General features: G+C 28.5%; 1 protein-coding gene across 4 annotated transcripts in view; it reads left to right on the forward strand.

Annotated features, from left to right (window-relative positions):
* Positions 1-14,196, forward strand: part of LOC111036720 (calcium/calmodulin-dependent protein kinase type 1) — a 431,459-nt gene that overhangs the window by 403,011 nt on the left and 14,252 nt on the right. For 3 of the 4 annotated variants that reach the window (XM_022318852.1, XM_022318853.1, XM_022318855.1), the window contains 2 exons: positions 12,534-12,621; positions 13,120-13,330. In XM_022318852.1, the coding sequence (XP_022174544.1) occupies positions 12,534-12,621; positions 13,120-13,330 (299 nt within the window). The remainder of the gene's footprint in view (positions 1-12,533; positions 12,622-13,119; positions 13,331-14,196) is intronic. The other variant, XM_022318854.1, reaches the window with a different exon arrangement.

Consider the following 14,196-nt stretch of genomic DNA (forward strand, 5'->3'; position numbering starts at 1 on the left):
CAGAATTACAGAAATACCTATGACGTCCGTATAATATAATAATATTGTACATAACTATAATGTCTGCGTAGAGGAAAATTCGAATATTATTGCTATAGTATAAATGTTCAGAATATGTTACAGAATTACAGAAATACCTATGACGTCCGTATAATATAATAATATTGTACATAACTATAATGTCTGCGTAGAGGAAAATTCGAATATTATTGCTATAGTATAAATGTTCAGAATATGTTACAGAATTACAGAAATACCTATGACGTCCGTATAATATAATAATATTGTACATAACTATAATGTCTGCGTAGAGGAAAATTCGAATATTATTGCTATAGTATAAATGTTCAGAATATGTTACAGAATTACAGAAATACCTATGACGTCCGTATAATATAATAATATTGTACATAACTATAATGTCTGCGTAGAGGAAAATTCGAATATTATTGCTATAGTATAAATGTTCAGAATATGTTACAGAATTACAGAAATACCTATGACGTCCGTATAATATAATAATATTGTACATAACTATAATGTCTGCGTAGAGGAAAATTCGAATATTATTGCTATAGTATAAATGTTCAGAATATGTTACAGAATTACAGAAATACCTATGACGTCCGTATAATATAATAATATTGTACATAACTATAATGTCTGCGTAGAGGAAAATTCGAATATTATTGCTATAGTATAAATGTTCAGAATATGTTACAGAATTACAGAAATACCTATGACGTCCGTATAATATAATAATATTGTACATAACTATAATGTCTGCGTAGAGGAAAATTCGAATATTATTGCTATAGTATAAATGTTCAGAATATGTTACAGAATTACAGAAATACCTATGACGTCCGTATAATATAATAATATTGTACATAACTATAATGTCTGCGTAGAGGAAAATTCGAATATTATTGCTATAGTATAAATGTTCAGAATATGTTACAGAATTACAGAAATACCTATGACGTCCGTATAATATAATAATATTGTACATAACTATAATGTCTGCGTAGAGGAAAATTCGAATATTATTGCTATAGTATAAATGTTCAGAATATGTTACAGAATTACAGAAATACCTATGACGTCCGTATAATATAATAATATTGTACATAACTATAATGTCTGCGTAGAGGAAAATTCGAATATTATTGCTATAGTATAAATGTTCAGAATATGTTACAGAATTACAGAAATACCTATGACGTCCGTATAATATAATAATATTGTACATAACTATAATGTCTGCGTAGAGGAAAATTCGAATATTATTGCTATAGTATAAATGTTCAGAATATGTTACAGAATTACAGAAATACCTATGACGTCCGTATAATATAATAATATTGTACATAACTATAATGTCTGCGTAGAGGAAAATTCGAATATTATTGCTATAGTATAAATGTTCAGAATATGTTACAGAATTACAGAAATACCTATGACGTCCGTATAATATAATAATATTGTACATAACTATAATGTCTGCGTAGAGGAAAATTCGAATATTATTGCTATAGTATAAATGTTCAGAATATGTTACAGAATTACAGAAATACCTATGACGTCCGTATAATATAATAATATTGTACATAACTATAATGTCTGCGTAGAGGAAAATTCGAATATTATTGCTATAGTATAAATGTTCAGAATATGTTACAGAATTACAGAAATACCTATGACGTCCGTATAATATAATAATATTGTACATAACTATAATGTCTGCGTAGAGGAAAATTCGAATATTATTGCTATAGTATAAATGTTCAGAATATGTTACAGAATTACAGAAATACCTATGACGTCCGTATAATATAATAATATTGTACATAACTATAATGTCTGCGTAGAGGAAAATTCGAATATTATTGCTATAGTATAAATGTTCAGAATATGTTACAGAATTACAGAAATACCTATGACGTCCGTATAATATAATAATATTGTACATAACTATAATGTCTGCGTAGAGGAAAATTCGAATATTATTGCTATAGTATAAATGTTCAGAATATGTTACAGAATTACAGAAATACCTATGACGTCCGTATAATATAATAATATTGTACATAACTATAATGTCTGCGTAGAGGAAAATTCGAATATTATTGCTATAGTATAAATGTTCAGAATATGTTACAGAATTACAGAAATACCTATGACGTCCGTATAATATAATAATATTGTACATAACTATAATGTCTGCGTAGAGGAAAATTCGAATATTATTGCTATAGTATAAATGTTCAGAATATGTTACAGAATTACAGAAATACCTATGACGTCCGTATAATATAATAATATTGTACATAACTATAATGTCTGCGTAGAGGAAAATTCGAATATTATTGCTATAGTATAAATGTTCAGAATATGTTACAGAATTACAGAAATACCTATGACGTCCGTATAATATAATAATATTGTACATAACTATAATGTCTGCGTAGAGGAAAATTCGAATATTATTGCTATAGTATAAATGTTCAGAATATGTTACAGAATTACAGAAATACCTATGACGTCCGTATAATATAATAATATTGTACATAACTATAATGTCTGCGTAGAGGAAAATTCGAATATTATTGCTATAGTATAAATGTTCAGAATATGTTACAGAATTACAGAAATACCTATGACGTCCGTATAATATAATAATATTGTACATAACTATAATGTCTGCGTAGAGGAAAATTCGAATATTATTGCTATAGTATAAATGTTCAGAATATGTTACAGAATTACAGAAATACCTATGACGTCCGTATAATATAATAATATTGTACATAACTATAATGTCTGCGTAGAGGAAAATTCGAATATTATTGCTATAGTATAAATGTTCAGAATATGTTACAGAATTACAGAAATACCTATGACGTCCGTATAATATAATAATATTGTACATAACTATAATGTCTGCGTAGAGGAAAATTCGAATATTATTGCTATAGTATAAATGTTCAGAATATGTTACAGAATTACAGAAATACCTATGACGTCCGTATAATATAATAATATTGTACATAACTATAATGTCTGCGTAGAGGAAAATTCGAATATTATTGCTATAGTATAAATGTTCAGAATATGTTACAGAATTACAGAAATACCTATGACGTCCGTATAATATAATAATATTGTACATAACTATAATGTCTGCGTAGAGGAAAATTCGAATATTATTGCTATAGTATAAATGTTCAGAATATGTTACAGAATTACAGAAATACCTATGACGTCCGTATAATATAATAATATTGTACATAACTATAATGTCTGCGTAGAGGAAAATTCGAATATTATTGCTATAGTATAAATGTTCAGAATATGTTACAGAATTACAGAAATACCTATGACGTCCGTATAATATAATAATATTGTACATAACTATAATGTCTGCGTAGAGGAAAATTCGAATATTATTGCTATAGTATAAATGTTCAGAATATGTTACAGAATTACAGAAATACCTATGACGTCCGTATAATATAATAATATTGTACATAACTATAATGTCTGCGTAGAGGAAAATTCGAATATTATTGCTATAGTATAAATGTTCAGAATATGTTACAGAATTACAGAAATACCTATGACGTCCGTATAATATAATAATATTGTACATAACTATAATGTCTGCGTAGAGGAAAATTCGAATATTATTGCTATAGTATAAATGTTCAGAATATGTTACAGAATTACAGAAATACCTATGACGTCCGTATAATATAATAATATTGTACATAACTATAATGTCTGCGTAGAGGAAAATTCGAATATTATTGCTATAGTATAAATGTTCAGAATATGTTACAGAATTACAGAAATACCTATGACGTCCGTATAATATAATAATATTGTACATAACTATAATGTCTGCGTAGAGGAAAATTCGAATATTATTGCTATAGTATAAATGTTCAGAATATGTTACAGAATTACAGAAATACCTATGACGTCCGTATAATATAATAATATTGTACATAACTATAATGTCTGCGTAGAGGAAAATTCGAATATTATTGCTATAGTATAAATGTTCAGAATATGTTACAGAATTACAGAAATACCTATGACGTCCGTATAATATAATAATATTGTACATAACTATAATGTCTGCGTAGAGGAAAATTCGAATATTATTGCTATAGTATAAATGTTCAGAATATGTTACAGAATTACAGAAATACCTATGACGTCCGTATAATATAATAATATTGTACATAACTATAATGTCTGCGTAGAGGAAAATTCGAATATTATTGCTATAGTATAAATGTTCAGAATATGTTACAGAATTACAGAAATACCTATGACGTCCGTATAATATAATAATATTGTACATAACTATAATGTCTGCGTAGAGGAAAATTCGAATATTATTGCTATAGTATAAATGTTCAGAATATGTTACAGAATTACAGAAATACCTATGACGTCCGTATAATATAATAATATTGTACATAACTATAATGTCTGCGTAGAGGAAAATTCGAATATTATTGCTATAGTATAAATGTTCAGAATATGTTACAGAATTACAGAAATACCTATGACGTCCGTATAATATAATAATATTGTACATAACTATAATGTCTGCGTAGAGGAAAATTCGAATATTATTGCTATAGTATAAATGTTCAGAATATGTTACAGAATTACAGAAATACCTATGACGTCCGTATAATATAATAATATTGTACATAACTATAATGTCTGCGTAGAGGAAAATTCGAATATTATTGCTATAGTATAAATGTTCAGAATATGTTACAGAATTACAGAAATACCTATGACGTCCGTATAATATAATAATATTGTACATAACTATAATGTCTGCGTAGAGGAAAATTCGAATATTATTGCTATAGTATAAATGTTCAGAATATGTTACAGAATTACAGAAATACCTATGACGTCCGTATAATATAATAATATTGTACATAACTATAATGTCTGCGTAGAGGAAAATTCGAATATTATTGCTATAGTATAAATGTTCAGAATATGTTACAGAATTACAGAAATACCTATGACGTCCGTATAATATAATAATATTGTACATAACTATAATGTCTGCGTAGAGGAAAATTCGAATATTATTGCTATAGTATAAATGTTCAGAATATGTTACAGAATTACAGAAATACCTATGACGTCCGTATAATATAATAATATTGTACATAACTATAATGTCTGCGTAGAGGAAAATTCGAATATTATTGCTATAGTATAAATGTTCAGAATATGTTACAGAATTACAGAAATACCTATGACGTCCGTATAATATAATAATATTGTACATAACTATAATGTCTGCGTAGAGGAAAATTCGAATATTATTGCTATAGTATAAATGTTCAGAATATGTTACAGAATTACAGAAATACCTATGACGTCCGTATAATATAATAATATTGTACATAACTATAATGTCTGCGTAGAGGAAAATTCGAATATTATTGCTATAGTATAAATGTTCAGAATATGTTACAGAATTACAGAAATACCTATGACGTCCGTATAATATAATAATATTGTACATAACTATAATGTCTGCGTAGAGGAAAATTCGAATATTATTGCTATAGTATAAATGTTCAGAATATGTTACAGAATTACAGAAATACCTATGACGTCCGTATAATATAATAATATTGTACATAACTATAATGTCTGCGTAGAGGAAAATTCGAATATTATTGCTATAGTATAAATGTTCAGAATATGTTACAGAATTACAGAAATACCTATGACGTCCGTATAATATAATAATATTGTACATAACTATAATGTCTGCGTAGAGGAAAATTCGAATATTATTGCTATAGTATAAATGTTCAGAATATGTTACAGAATTACAGAAATACCTATGACGTCCGTATAATATAATAATATTGTACATAACTATAATGTCTGCGTAGAGGAAAATTCGAATATTATTGCTATAGTATAAATGTTCAGAATATGTTACAGAATTACAGAAATACCTATGACGTCCGTATAATATAATAATATTGTACATAACTATAATGTCTGCGTAGAGGAAAATTCGAATATTATTGCTATAGTATAAATGTTCAGAATATGTTACAGAATTACAGAAATACCTATGACGTCCGTATAATATAATAATATTGTACATAACTATAATGTCTGCGTAGAGGAAAATTCGAATATTATTGCTATAGTATAAATGTTCAGAATATGTTACAGAATTACAGAAATACCTATGACGTCCGTATAATATAATAATATTGTACATAACTATAATGTCTGCGTAGAGGAAAATTCGAATATTATTGCTATAGTATAAATGTTCAGAATATGTTACAGAATTACAGAAATACCTATGACGTCCGTATAATATAATAATATTGTACATAACTATAATGTCTGCGTAGAGGAAAATTCGAATATTATTGCTATAGTATAAATGTTCAGAATATGTTACAGAATTACAGAAATACCTATGACGTCCGTATAATATAATAATATTGTACATAACTATAATGTCTGCGTAGAGGAAAATTCGAATATTATTGCTATAGTATAAATGTTCAGAATATGTTACAGAATTACAGAAATACCTATGACGTCCGTATAATATAATAATATTGTACATAACTATAATGTCTGCGTAGAGGAAAATTCGAATATTATTGCTATAGTATAAATGTTCAGAATATGTTACAGAATTACAGAAATACCTATGACGTCCGTATAATATAATAATATTGTACATAACTATAATGTCTGCGTAGAGGAAAATTCGAATATTATTGCTATAGTATAAATGTTCAGAATATGTTACAGAATTACAGAAATACCTATGACGTCCGTATAATATAATAATATTGTACATAACTATAATGTCTGCGTAGAGGAAAATTCGAATATTATTGCTATAGTATAAATGTTCAGAATATGTTACAGAATTACAGAAATACCTATGACGTCCGTATAATATAATAATATTGTACATAACTATAATGTCTGCGTAGAGGAAAATTCGAATATTATTGCTATAGTATAAATGTTCAGAATATGTTACAGAATTACAGAAATACCTATGACGTCCGTATAATATAATAATATTGTACATAACTATAATGTCTGCGTAGAGGAAAATTCGAATATTATTGCTATAGTATAAATGTTCAGAATATGTTACAGAATTACAGAAATACCTATGACGTCCGTATAATATAATAATATTGTACATAACTATAATGTCTGCGTAGAGGAAAATTCGAATATTATTGCTATAGTATAAATGTTCAGAATATGTTACAGAATTACAGAAATACCTATGACGTCCGTATAATATAATAATATTGTACATAACTATAATGTCTGCGTAGAGGAAAATTCGAATATTATTGCTATAGTATAAATGTTCAGAATATGTTACAGAATTACAGAAATACCTATGACGTCCGTATAATATAATAATATTGTACATAACTATAATGTCTGCGTAGAGGAAAATTCGAATATTATTGCTATAGTATAAATGTTCAGAATATGTTACAGAATTACAGAAATACCTATGACGTCCGTATAATATAATAATATTGTACATAACTATAATGTCTGCGTAGAGGAAAATTCGAATATTATTGCTATAGTATAAATGTTCAGAATATGTTACAGAATTACAGAAATACCTATGACGTCCGTATAATATAATAATATTGTACATAACTATAATGTCTGCGTAGAGGAAAATTCGAATATTATTGCTATAGTATAAATGTTCAGAATATGTTACAGAATTACAGAAATACCTATGACGTCCGTATAATATAATAATATTGTACATAACTATAATGTCTGCGTAGAGGAAAATTCGAATATTATTGCTATAGTATAAATGTTCAGAATATGTTACAGAATTACAGAAATACCTATGACGTCCGTATAATATAATAATATTGTACATAACTATAATGTCTGCGTAGAGGAAAATTCGAATATTATTGCTATAGTATAAATGTTCAGAATATGTTACAGAATTACAGAAATACCTATGACGTCCGTATAATATAATAATATTGTACATAACTATAATGTCTGCGTAGAGGAAAATTCGAATATTATTGCTATAGTATAAATGTTCAGAATATGTTACAGAATTACAGAAATACCTATGACGTCCGTATAATATAATAATATTGTACATAACTATAATGTCTGCGTAGAGGAAAATTCGAATATTATTGCTATAGTATAAATGTTCAGAATATGTTACAGAATTACAGAAATACCTATGACGTCCGTATAATATAATAATATTGTACATAACTATAATGTCTGCGTAGAGGAAAATTCGAATATTATTGCTATAGTATAAATGTTCAGAATATGTTACAGAATTACAGAAATACCTATGACGTCCGTATAATATAATAATATTGTACATAACTATAATGTCTGCGTAGAGGAAAATTCGAATATTATTGCTATAGTATAAATGTTCAGAATATGTTACAGAATTACAGAAATACCTATGACGTCCGTATAATATAATAATATTGTACATAACTATAATGTCTGCGTAGAGGAAAATTCGAATATTATTGCTATAGTATAAATGTTCAGAATATGTTACAGAATTACAGAAATACCTATGACGTCCGTATAATATAATAATATTGTACATAACTATAATGTCTGCGTAGAGGAAAATTCGAATATTATTGCTATAGTATAAATGTTCAGAATATGTTACAGAATTACAGAAATACCTATGACGTCCGTATAATATAATAATATTGTACATAACTATAATGTCTGCGTAGAGGAAAATTCGAATATTATTGCTATAGTATAAATGTTCAGAATATGTTACAGAATTACAGAAATACCTATGACGTCCGTATAATATAATAATATTGTACATAACTATAATGTCTGCGTAGAGGAAAATTCGAATATTATTGCTATAGTATAAATGTTCAGAATATGTTACAGAATTACAGAAATACCTATGACGTCCGTATAATATAATAATATTGTACATAACTATAATGTCTGCGTAGAGGAAAATTCGAATATTATTGCTATAGTATAAATGTTCAGAATATGTTACAGAATTACAGAAATACCTATGACGTCCGTATAATATAATAATATTGTACATAACTATAATGTCTGCGTAGAGGAAAATTCGAATATTATTGCTATAGTATAAATGTTCAGAATATGTTACAGAATTACAGAAATACCTATGACGTCCGTATAATATAATAATATTGTACATAACTATAATGTCTGCGTAGAGGAAAATTCGAATATTATTGCTATAGTATAAATGTTCAGAATATGTTACAGAATTACAGAAATACCTATGACGTCCGTATAATATAATAATATTGTACATAACTATAATGTCTGCGTAGAGGAAAATTCGAATATTATTGCTATAGTATAAATGTTCAGAATATGTTACAGAATTACAGAAATACCTATGACGTCCGTATAATATAATAATATTGTACATAACTATAATGTCTGCGTAGAGGAAAATTCGAATATTATTGCTATAGTATAAATGTTCAGAATATGTTACAGAATTACAGAAATACCTATGACGTCCGTATAATATAATAATATTGTACATAACTATAATGTCTGCGTAGAGGAAAATTCGAATATTATTGCTATAGTATAAATGTTCAGAATATGTTACAGAATTACAGAAATACCTATGACGTCCGTATAATATAATAATATTGTACATAACTATAATGTCTGCGTAGAGGAAAATTCGAATATTATTGCTATAGTATAAATGTTCAGAATATGTTACAGAATTACAGAAATACCTATGACGTCCGTATAATATAATAATATTGTACATAACTATAATGTCTGCGTAGAGGAAAATTCGAATATTATTGCTATAGTATAAATGTTCAGAATATGTTACAGAATTACAGAAATACCTATGACGTCCGTATAATATAATAATATTGTACATAACTATAATGTCTGCGTAGAGGAAAATTCGAATATTATTGCTATAGTATAAATGTTCAGAATATGTTACAGAATTACAGAAATACCTATGACGTCCGTATAATATAATAATATTGTACATAACTATAATGTCTGCGTAGAGGAAAATTCGAATATTATTGCTATAGTATAAATGTTCAGAATATGTTACAGAATTACAGAAATACCTATGACGTCCGTATAATATAATAATATTGTACATAACTATAATGTCTGCGTAGAGGAAAATTCGAATATTATTGCTATAGTATAAATGTTCAGAATATGTTACAGAATTACAGAAATAATTGACAAACACAATTAACGAACGAACGTTGTACCCGCGTTATAGGTAACTCTTGTTCTAATCAACATTTTTAAATGTTTTTATTGGCTTAATAAATTACAAGTGTAATAAAAAAAAATAAAAAAATGTAGACGTCATATGTAGTAACATTAGTCATTATGCAGTTTTTTGATTACATTTGTCAGTTATTTCTGTAACATCTCTTTCATACGACACTTGCATAATCGACTCCACCCTTATAGAAGTAGAAATTTCGTATAATTAATCACCTTGGCGTATAATTCACGTATCGTTACAGAATAATAATAGCTAATAATATAAAATGTGTGCATCACATGTGTTCCAGTAGGACCCAATATATTGTTATGTATATCGACGCAACTTAACGATACTGCAACGATACGACACGAACATTGTATCACAGAATAAATTAATCATAATAGACACCGATAAGAAATATACAAGAAGTATATTAAAATATGATAAACGAATTCGCCATTTTTTCTGGAGAAATTAGTATGACCATTATTATACATGTACCTATAACAACATTATCAAAAAATCGCCTCCAATATTATTGTTATCATATTAAAGTGTCCAGAGCCTGATTATATTAAAACACTTATCATATAATAATTGTTCGATTTCAGTTCTTCGTCCATAAACCACTGCTGACCAATCGGCAGGCTGAGTTTTTAAGATTTAATTTGCCGGGGATAACTCATTCCACGTAAAATACTATTTATTTCAAAAACTATATCTAACGTTTTTGAATATATTTTTTTTACATAATTTTACAATATTTTTCTAAAGAAAATATACTTTTTATAGCTTTTATCGTTATCATTTTTTTTTGTTTTTTACTTTATATTAGTAACAATAATACGCATTTTGAATTACTTATTCCAATACAGAGTATTTTTTTGGTGCAATTCGATGAATACAAATCAGATTTTTGACGATTAGTTATAACTTACATAAGTATTTAAAATTTAGATAGGCGGAGTGGTTGTTAGACATTTCATACATTTAAAATTTAAATACTTGTATCTTATATAAACGACTTGTCTGAAATTTGATTCGCATAGATCAAAAATCTGCAAAAACAGCTACATTTTTGCGAACTGCTAATCATTCTGCTTAGGAATACAAAATTTAAAATGTACTTCGTCATTCAAAACAGCAAAAAAACATTTTTTTTAAATGTATCCGTTAACAATTAGAAAAATATAAAATATTCCTTTAAAAAAAGGTTTTAAAGCTTTAAATTTTAAAATAATATATTTTCAACAACTTTAATAGTTTATGAGATAATAACGAGCATCTTAAACATTAAGTGAATTACTTCGTATATAGTATTGGAGTTTCTAGATTCCACCAAAAAAAAAATGTTTGTTATTATACTATGAAGTACACACGATATTGTACTTGTCGTTTTTAAACGAAAAGCTTACAGTATGAGTGCTTTGAGACAGTGATCGGACATTTGTCGGCTGTGATGAGTATTTTGTTTTTCATTTATTTATCCGGAACAATCCTGCCAAGATAAGAAATAACATATAAGAGGATGAGATTAAAAAAAAAACTACTACGAAGTACGAACAAATTAAAAACTTTAAATTATCAAGTAAAATTGTATATCAATCTTAAAATAAATCCTAATGTGAAAAATCTAAGCACTTATAACATAAAATATTTACCGGTTATTATTATACAAACAACCATCGTATTTTACGAGTGTCGAATAAAGGTGTACGGAAGCCGTTAAACAACAGTCATTATCATTGATATTTTGATATTTTTCAGTTTTTCTCTATTTTAATTTGGACCTATACTGATTTTTATTTCTATACTCGTCGGATTGTTCCCAATTATCATTAAATCCTGTGACATGTCCCGGAAGCGTATCGGAGCGGAAACCATTTCATCTATTAATCGGTAATGTCATACCAATACTTCCTGTGCGTTCTAAAAATTTACTCTTTTCATTTTGTTAGTGTTGGCTTTTTCTCCTTCGGACAATAATAATTTGGCGTGCGTTTTTCTTCCGGTTTCTTCCGTAAAACTACACACGTGACACTATATTATGTATAGCATGTCCTCCTGCCCTGCCCTAAATCCGGCTGTTGTGATATTTTTTTTTTTTTTTTGTACTACTTACTTACTTTGACCAAAATTAATGATGTACTCGTTTCAGGATATCTGGCAACGCGGCCAGCAGCAAGAACATTCACGGAACCGTTTCGGCACAGCTCAAAAAGAACTTCGCCAAATCCAGATGGAAGGTACGTCTCGTCGGTCCACCCGTAGTCCGTATTATTACAATAATATCATCACCCGTACCTATAACGTAATAGCAAACAATTTATTCGACGCCATTGCACAACCCTATCCCAAACCTTATACTACCTGACCGAACACACGCGGTAGACAGTAGAGACTCGCGTCGTTTGCGTCCTAGATCATACGTACCTATACCCCTTTACCTACACACCTCGTCGTATCTACTGTTATTATATTATGTTTAGACGATTTAGCTTCGTGTTGTCACGATAATGCATCGTAATTATTGTTCTTATACATCAAACAATGTACAACAATACCGTAGTACCTGTAATGATGATAATATATTAGACACATACCCGCGTACCTACCTCTACCCGACTCCTGCGTACGTAGATCGGCGTATATCCGATACCCGCCCGACGGAGTAGAAAAATGCATCAATAAAACCGTTAAGATGATGATGATGATGATGATGATGATGATGATGATGTTTCCAGCAATTAATGAACGCCATTTCCATGGTGCATAAAATGCAGAGGTTAGCGATGAACGTGTCGGAAGTGTCGGACACATCGCCGTTGCTGCCTGCTGCGGCAGGCGTGCAGCCGAACAGACAGAAGTGTGCTACGATTGTAGAGGAAGCCGAGATTGATGATTTTGACGGTGACGACGGTCATGGCCAAGATAATAGTGGCTATGGCGCCGAAGGTAGAAATACAAATAGCGTGTGTGTGCGTGTGTGCGAGTGTGCGTTGTTACCCAGCGACTGCCAATTATTATAATCCGTGTTGCGTTTGAAATGATCCGGCTTGCGTGAATGTATATTTTGAAACCACGTAGATGAACACACAATTGCATAATATTATTATATCATAATAACGTCGCATAGAATAGCGCACCCACGTGTACGAGATGGCCGTAATTTAAAAATAAAAACTCATTTTCACGATGACATACGTTATTGTGTACATACGTAGAGGTACACGGGGACGATCCGTTTAGCGCAAGACACTTTTTTGAAAAAAAACTTAAAATTTGTTTACCGTATTTTTTTTTACATTTTTTTAGTGACAATATGCATTTAAAATTCTCAATATTTGTCGGAGTAGTTTGATGCCAATGTATGAAAATTGAATTTCGGACGAGTAGTTCAAGTGCAGAGTACAAACTTTAGATGAGGGTAATAGTTGAGTAGTACTTCCGTTGCCCCGCAAAATGTTAGTTCACATACTCCCATCGTAAAAACTTTAAATACCTGCCTACTTACCCATAACTAATAAACTACGTGCGTCCGAAATTTGATTTTTATAGACCAAAATACTCCAAAATAATGTTCCGCTTCGAAAGATGAAATTATAAAACGTGTATGCTGTCATTCAAAAGATAAAAAGTAGTACAAAATATAATTTTATCCCAAATGTGTTGTTTGTTAACGACCTTAAATTATGCAAAAGAAATATTTTCAAAAATGACATATTTTGCTTTCTGAAATAATGATTGTCTTACGTTCAATGTATCATCCCGTAGATTTGAGAATAAGCCATAAGAAAACCACAAGTTTTAATCTGAGTTTT

This window comes from Myzus persicae, unplaced genomic scaffold, assembly GCF_001856785.1.
Source record: "Myzus persicae strain clone G006 unplaced genomic scaffold, MPER_G0061.0, whole genome shotgun sequence".
NCBI classification, from domain to species: domain Eukaryota; kingdom Metazoa; phylum Arthropoda; class Insecta; order Hemiptera; family Aphididae; genus Myzus; species Myzus persicae.